At 40.3% G+C, this 8729-nt stretch overlaps 1 protein-coding gene across 1 annotated transcript in view; it reads right to left on the bottom strand.

Annotated features, from left to right (window-relative positions):
• ARNT2 (aryl hydrocarbon receptor nuclear translocator 2) overlaps nt 1-8729 on the bottom strand; it is a 149910-nt gene that overhangs the window by 70464 nt on the left and 70717 nt on the right. The window contains exons 7-8 of the mRNA XM_007447062.1: nt 6948-7013; nt 6520-6605 (exon numbers count right to left, since the gene is read on the bottom strand). Coding sequence (XP_007447124.1) covers nt 6520-6605; nt 6948-7013 — 152 coding nt within the window. The remainder of the gene's footprint in view (nt 1-6519; nt 6606-6947; nt 7014-8729) is intronic.

The following is an 8729-nucleotide window of genomic DNA, read 5'->3' on the forward strand; positions in this document are numbered from 1 at the left end:
TATATATATATATATATATATATATATATACACACATACACACACACACACACCTAGGAGTGAAATCACTGAGTCATATGGCAACTCTGTGTTTAACCTTTTGAGAAACTGCCAGACTGTTTTCCAAAGCAGCTGCACCATTTTACATCCCCAATGCAAAGTGTGAGGGTTCTAGTTGCTCCAAATCCTTACCAGCAGGTGTTATTGTCTGTCTATTTGAACCATCCTAGTGAGCGTAATAGGTATTTCATTGTGGTTTTGATTTGCATTTCTCTAATGACTTAAATACAATTATCATTTCAAATGTCACTCTGACTTTACAGAGTGCTCTGGGTGACAGATCATAGAAAGGATTTGTGAGGCTTCCACCACCTTTGCAGGATTGCTCTTTTTAGAAACCTTTGTTTCAAATAGCAGGACATTTTTTTTTCAGTTACAAAGGAAAATAAGACTATTTTCCTGTATTTTTCTTCAAGAATGCATTTCTGGTGAAGTCAAGATGGCATACTAGGAGGACGCGTAATTCATGTCTCCTCACAACTAGGGCACCTACCAGGTACCAGTGGGGGACCACGGACACCTAAGGGGATGGAGGGAACCCCAGCGACCAGCTTGCGGGATCTTGGTTCCCAGGCTGGAGGTTGGGCCCGAGCTCCTGTGGTGGGAGCTCTGAGTCCAAACCACTGGACTAACAGAGAACCTCAGACCCAGGGAATATCAATCAGAGTGAGGCCTCCTGGAGGTCCTCATCTCAGCACCAAGACCCAGCTCTATCCAACTGACTGCAAACTCAAGTGCTGGACATTTCAGGCCAAAAAACAAGTAAGACAGGAATACAGCACCACTCATTGAAAAAAAAAAAAAGTGAAATGACAAAAACATTTGTTACAGACAAAGGAGCAAGGTAAAAACCTACAAGACCAAATAAATGAAGACAAAATAGGCAACCTACCTGAAAAAGAATTCAGAGTAATGTTAGTAAAGATGATCCAAAATCTCGGAAACAGAATGGAGAAAATATAAGAAACATTTAACAAGGATCTAGAAGAACTAAAGCGCAAACAGTGATGAACAACACAATTACTGAAATTAAAAATACTCTAGAAGGAATCTGTAACAGAATAACAGGCAGAAGGATGGAGAAGTGAGCTGGGAGACAAAATGATGGAAATAACTGCTAGGGAGCAGAATAAAGAAAAAAGAATGAAAAGAATTGAGGACAATCTCAGAGACCTCTGGGACAACATTAAATGCACCAACATTCAAATTATAGGGTTCTCAGAGGAAGAAGAGAAAAAGAAAAGGTCTGAGAAAGTATCTGAAGAGATTATAGTCAAAAACTTCCCTAACATGGGAAAGGAAATAGTCAATCAAGTCCAGGAAGCACAGAGAGTACCATATAGGATAAACCCAAAGAGAAACATGCTGAGACATATATTAATCAAACTATCAAAAATTAAATACAAAGAAAAAATACTGAAAGCAGCAAGGGAAAAGCAACAAATAATATGCAAGGGAATCCCCATAAGGTTAACAGATGATCTTTCAGCAGAAACTCTGCAAGCCAGAAGGGAATGGCAGGACATATTTAAAATGATGAAAGGGAAAAACCTACAACAAAGATTACTCTACCCAGCAAGGATCTCATTCAGATTCGACGGAGAAATTAAAACCTTTACCGATAAGCAAAAGTTAAGAGAATTCAGCACCACCAACAAACGCTAAAGGAACTTCTCTAGGCAGGAAACACAAGAGAAGGAAAAGACCTACAATAACAAACCCAAAACAATCAAGAAAATGGTAATAGGAACATACATATCGATAATTACCTTAAATGTAAATGGACTAAATGCTCCCACCAAAAGACACAGATTGACTGAATGGATACAAAAACAAGACCCATATATTTGCTGTCTAAAAGAGCCCCACTTCAGACCTAGGGACACATACAGACTGAAAGTGAGGGGATGGAAAAAGATATTCCATTAAAATGGAAATTAAAAGAAAGCTGGAGTAGCAATTCTCATATCAGACAAAATAGGCTTTAAAATAAAGACTATTACAAGAGACAAAGAAGGATACTACATAATGGTCAAGGGATCAATCCAACAAGAAGATATAACAATTGTAAATATTTATGCACCCAACATAGGAGCACCTCAATACATAAGGCAAATGCTAACAGCCATAAAAGGGGAAATTGACAGTAACACAATCACAGTAGGGGACTTTAACACCCCACTTTCAGCAATGGACAGATCAACCAAAATGAAAATAAATAAGGAAACACAAGCTTTAAATGACACATTAAAAAGGTGGACTTAATTGATATATATGGGACATTCCATCCAAAAACAACAGAATACACTTTCTTCTCAAGTGCTCATGGAACATTCTCCAGGATAGACCATATCTTAGGTCACAAATCAAGCATTGGTAAATTTAAGAAAATTGAAATTGTATCAAGTATCCTTTCTAACCACAACGCTATGAGACTAGACATTAATTACAGGAAAAAAACTGTAAAAATTACAAACACATGGAGGTTAAACAATACCCTACTAAATAACCAAGAGGTCACTGAAGAAATCAAAGAGGAAATCAAAAAATACCTAGAAACAAATGACAACATAAACATGAGGACCCAAAACCTATGGGATGCAGCAAAAGCAATTCTAAGAGGGAAATTTATAGCAATACAATCCTACTTCAAGAAACAAGAAAAATCTCAAATAAACAACCTAACCTTACACCTAAAGCAATTAGAGAAAGAAGAACAAAAAAACCCCCAAAGTTAGCAGAAGGAAAGAAATCATAAAAATCAGATCAGAAATAAATGAAAAAGAAATGAAAGAAACATAGAAAAGATCAATAAAACTAAAAGCTGGTTCTTTGAGAAGATAAACAAAATTGATAAACCATTAGCCAGACTCATCAAGAAAAAAAGGAAGACTCAAATCAATAGAATTAGAAATGAAAAAGGAGAAGTAACAACTGACACTGCAGAAATACAAAGGATCATGAGAGATTACTACAAGCAACAATATGCCAATAAAACGGACAACCTGGAAGAAATGGACAAATTCTTAGAAAAGCACAACCTTCTGAGACTGAACCAGGAAGAAAGAGAAAATATAAACAGACCAACCACAAGCACTGAAATTAAAACTGTGATTAAATATCTTCCAACAAACAAAAGCCCAGGACCAGATAGCTTCACTGGTGAATTCTAATAAAACATTTAGAGAAGAGCTAACACCTATCCTTCTCGAACTCCTCCAAAATATAGCAGAGGGAGGAATACTCCCAAACTCATTCTACGAGACCACCATCACCCTGATACCAAAACCAGACAAAGACGTCACAAAAAAAGAAAACTACAGGCCAGTATCTCTGATGAAAATAAATGCAAAAATCTCAACAAAATACCAGCAAACAGAATCCAACAGCACATTAAAAGGATCATACACCATGATCAAGTGAGGTTTATCCCAGGAATGCAAGGATTCTTCAATATATGCAAATCATTCAATGTGATACACCATATTAACAAATTGAAGGATAAAAGCCATATGATAATCTCTATAGATGCAGAAAAAGCTTTTGACAAATTCAACACCCATTTACCATAAAAACTCTCCAGAAAGTAGGCACAGAGGGAACCTACCTCAACATAATAAAGGTCATATATGACAAACTCACATCGTTCTCAATGGTGAAAAACTGACTAAGATCAGGAACAAGACAAGGTTGCCCACTCTCACCATTATTATTCAACATAGTTTTGGAAGTTTTAGCCACAGCAATCAGAGAAGAAAAAGAAATAAAAGGAATCCAAAATGGAAAAGAAGTAAAACTGTCACTGTTTGCAGATGACACGATACTATACATAGAGTATCCTAAAGATGCTACCAGAAAACTACTAGAGCTAATCAATGAATTTGGTAGAGTAGCAGGATACAAAATTAATACACAGAAATCTCTTGCATTCCTATACACTAATGATGAAAAATCTGAAAGAGAAATTAAGGAAACACTCTAATTTACTATTTTTACAAAAAGAATAAAATACTTAGGAATAAACCTACCTAAGGAGACAAAAGACCTGTATGCAGAAAACTATAAGACACTGATGAAAGAAATTAAAGATGATACAAGCAGATGGAGAGATATACTATGTTCTTGGATTGGAAGAATCAACATTGTGAAAATCACTATACTACCCAAAGCAATCTACAGATTCAATGCAATCCCTATCAAACTACCAATGGCATTTTTCACAGAACTAGAACAAAAAATTGCACAATTTGTATGGAAACACAAAAGACCCTGAATAGCCAAAACAATCTTGAGAAAGAAAAACGGAGCTGGAGGATTCAGGCTCCCTGACTTCAGACTATACTACAAAGCTACAGTAATCAAGACAGTATGGTACTGGCATAAAAACAGAAATATAGATCAATGGAACAGGATAGAAAGCCCAGAAATAAACCCACACTCATATGGTCACCTTATCTTTGATAAAGGAGGCCAGAGTATACAATGGAGAAAAGACAGCCTCTTCAATAAGTGGTGCTGGGAAAACTGGATAGCTACATGTAAAAGAATGAAATTAGAACACTTCCTAACACCATACACAAAAATAAACTCAAAATGGATTAAAGACCTAAATTAAGGCCAGACACTATAAAACTCTTAGAGGAAAACAAAGGCAGAACACTCTATGACATACATCACAGCAAGATCCTTTTTGAGCCATCTCCTAGAGAAATGGAAATAAAAACAAAAATAAACAAATGGGACTTAATGAAACTTAAAAGCTTTTGCACAGCAGAGGAAACCATAAAAAGATGAAAACACAACCCTCAGAATGGTAGAAAATATTTGCAAACGAAGCAACTGACAGAGGATTAATCTCCAAAATATACAAGCAGCTTATGCAACTCAGTATCAAAAAAACAAACAGCCCAATCCAAAAATGGGCCAAAGACCTAAACAGACATTTCTCCAAAGAAGATATACAGATTGCCAACAAACACATGAAAAGATGCTCAACATTACTAATCATTAGAGAAATGCAAATCAAAACTACAATGAGGTATCACCTCACACTGGTCAGAATGGCCATCATCAAAAAATCTACAAACAATAAATGCTGGAGAGGGTGTGGAGAAAAGGGAACCCCCTTGCACTGTTGGTGGGAATGTAAATTGATATAGCCACTATGGATAACAGTATGGAGGTTCCTTAAAGAACTAAAAATAGAATTACCAGATGACCCAGCAATCCCACTACTGGACATATACCCAGAGAAAACCATAATTCAAAAAGACACATGCACCCCAATGTTCATTGCAGCACTATTTACAATCGCCAGGTCATGGAAGCAACCTAAATGCCCACTGACAGTCGAATGAATAAAGAAGATGTGGTACATATATACAATGGAATATTACTGAGCCATCAAAAGAAACAAAATTGGGTCATTTGTAGAGACGTGGATGCATCTAGAGACTGTCATACAGAGTGAAGTAAGTCAGAAAGAGAAAAAGAAATATATATTAACACATACATGTGGAACCTAGAAAATGGAACCGATGAATCGGTTTGCAGAGCGGAAATTGAGACACAGAAGTAGAGAAAAAACGTATGGACACCAAGTGGGGAGAGTGGCAGCTGGTGGGGGTGGTGCTGTGATGAATTGGGAGATTGGGATTGACATATATACACTGATGTGTATAAAATGGATGACTAATAAGAAAACAAATAAATAAATAAATAAACATTAAAAAAAAAACAAACCCCCAAAGAGTCATGTACCACAGTGTTCATTGCAACACTATTTACAATAGTCAGGATGTGGAAGCAACCTAAGTGTCCATCGACAGATGAATGGATAAAGAAGATGTGGCACATATATGCAGTGGAATATTACTCAGCCATAAAAAGAAATGAAATTGAGTTATCTGTAGTTAGGTGGATGGACCTAGAGTGTGTCATACAGAGTGAAGTAAGTCAGAAAGAGAAAAACAAATACCATATGCTAACACACATATATGGAATCTAAAAAAAAAAAATGGTTCTGATGAACCTAGGGGCAGGACGGGAATAAAGACACAGACGTAGAGAATGGATTTGAGGACACGCGGTGGGGGAAGGTATGCTGGGACAAAGTGAGAGAGTAGCACTGACATATATACACTACCAAATGTAAAATAGATAGCTAGTGGGAAACAGCTGCATGGCACAGGGAGATCAGCTCGGGGCTTTGTGACCACCTAGAGGGGCGGGATAAGGAGGGTGGGAGGGAGATGCAAGACGGAGGGGATGTGAGAATATATGTATGCATATAGCTGATTCACTTTGTTATACAGCAGAAACTAACACAACACTGTAAAGCAATTATACTCCAATAAAGATGTTAAAAAAAACAAAAAAGGAATGCATTTCTGACAGGATACCATGGTGAGGTGAAATAACATGAGATCCCCTGGGAATGAATATTCAGGTTCTGCTTACCTGCTGGAGGCCAAGCCTTGATGTAGCCTGTGCAGTGGACCACAGCATACTGGGCTTCTCCTTCTTTCACAGGGCCAAGGCCATTTCTAGAGAAAGAACTTCTGTGAGCTTGCTTTCGATATCTGGGGGTGAGGCAAGGATGTCCATGACTCTTTTGGTATCTAAGTTACTGGGTTCTCCTGTTGGCCTTGTGTTTTTCAATCTTGACTTCCCACCATCCTGTTTTCCCTCCTCCTACATGGTCTTAATATGCAAAATAAATCCACCCAACTCCCTTTCTCATCTCAACCACTGCAACCCTGATGTGCGGGTCTCTTGGTGCTCTCCAAGGCTAAGCCCCGTCTTCAAGTTCGGCTACTCCTTAGCTTAGTGCATTTAAGCTATCTACCAGCATAGCCCCAAAACATACATCAGAAAGGCTTACTGACCTGAACCTTTTCCTCATGGTGGTTATTCTGTTTAGAGGAAGGTGGTCCAAAGGAGCATTTCCACACCTAAGATTTGATAAATATATTAGAGTGAGTGAAGACCTAGGCAAGTTTATAAAGCACGTAGTGCTGCAGGCACGTATATGGGCCTTATCTAATGCGATCACCCTGTAGCCAAGTTCCTTCCAAAGTGCAGAAGCAGGGCTGCATGCCTGTGAATTTTGATTGTCACTGAAGGCAAGAGCCATTCTGCACTGCACATGGAAATTGTCTCAGGGCCCAGCCCAGGAGCCGCAGACATCCGGAAAGACACTAGGAGGATCCTGGCCATGCTCCGTCCTGCAGATCATTTCAGTGTAACTTGGTAGCTTTCAGAAAACAAGGGAAGAGGGTGATGACAGCAACAGTGTCCCTTCAGGCCCGAGCAGAGGCATCAACTCAAAACAGATGTTGCCAATTGATGAACAGAAGCATCTTCTCAGGCTTTAGCTTCACAGTGTGGAAACTGCCTCCTCCCCTGCAATGTTCTGGCACTAGGACTAAGCAGACAGCTGCAAGCCTGTGGATGGCAAAGGTCAGAGTGGGGACAGGGAGGGATGAGTCTGGAATCAGGGCTTTCTGGGGTCCTTCTCTGGGAGGCAGGGGACGTGAGGCGTCCCACTGCCCACTCTGGTAGCACTTTTTCTGCCTTCTCCATAACTCTCTCAGCATCCAGGCTCTGCACGTCCAAAGCCTGCACTGTGGCCAACCTCTGACCTGTGCTCTCAGGACGTCCACTCTTTACATGTGCTTCCACTTCCCAACTACATAGCAGGTAATGCCCTGGATGCCTCAGTATTCAATACAACAAAGATAAGAGTCCAGTTATATACTCTGAGACCTGGGATGGCTGCCAGCACGAGCATATTTTCACAGCAGTGTCAATCTAAGACATTGCTGCCTGGGGATGCCCAGTGTCTTCCTGAAACTAAGCTGCTTTATTTGGAGACGAAGGCCATGCTCTCAGCAGATGGCAGTGCTGCACACCTTACAGGTAAATCCAGGTAGTGTGGGTCTGGCACTGGGAAAAGCTACCTAGAGCATGTCTTGAGAGGCACCAGGGCAGGAAGCGGACCGCCTGAATCTGGTCGATAGGGCAGTGATAATGGCATTGGAGGCTACTCAGGAATGGTGAACTTGATGCTTCCAATAAATTCATTGACAAGGCAACTGCTTAGATGGTGCAATTAAGAATTCACATTGCTGGTGCTAGACTGAATGTCCATCAAGCTAGGATGGGCATTTGCCCTACTGGCCAAAGCACTGTGGAAAGCCCTTTCTGTGTTGGACTACATTAACTGATGGCATTCTGTCCCTGGCTGGACACTAATGCATGTGAGTCGAGCCCCCCAGCTTGCCCCTGTAGGCTGAACAGAAGGAAGGCAGTCTGCACAGACTCAGTGCTAAATCACAAGGAGATGCTTGTGTATTGTCACTCCAACACCGCCTTGTGACCTGAGGCAGGCGGTGAAGGGGATTCCATCCGTGTCTTCTGGAAGCATTCCAAATGCTCAGCCTGGAGAGGAGCGGACTGGGAGGAAAGGACAGCCATACTCAAGTCCTCTGCTGGTTCTCAGGACGCAGTTAGAGGTTAGAGAGGCAGGTCTCCCCTCAACACAGGCAACCTGTGATCTGAGATGGCCTAGCCTGTAGATTAACAGTTTTTGTTTAAGACGTAGAGTTGGGGCTTCCCTGGCGGCGCAGTGGTTGAGAGTCCGCCTGCCGATGCAGGGGACACGGGTT

Source organism: Lipotes vexillifer, unplaced genomic scaffold (assembly GCF_000442215.2).
Source record: "Lipotes vexillifer unplaced genomic scaffold, Lipotes_vexillifer_v1.1 scaffold1339, whole genome shotgun sequence".
Taxonomy (NCBI): Eukaryota; Metazoa; Chordata; class Mammalia; order Artiodactyla; family Lipotidae; genus Lipotes; species Lipotes vexillifer.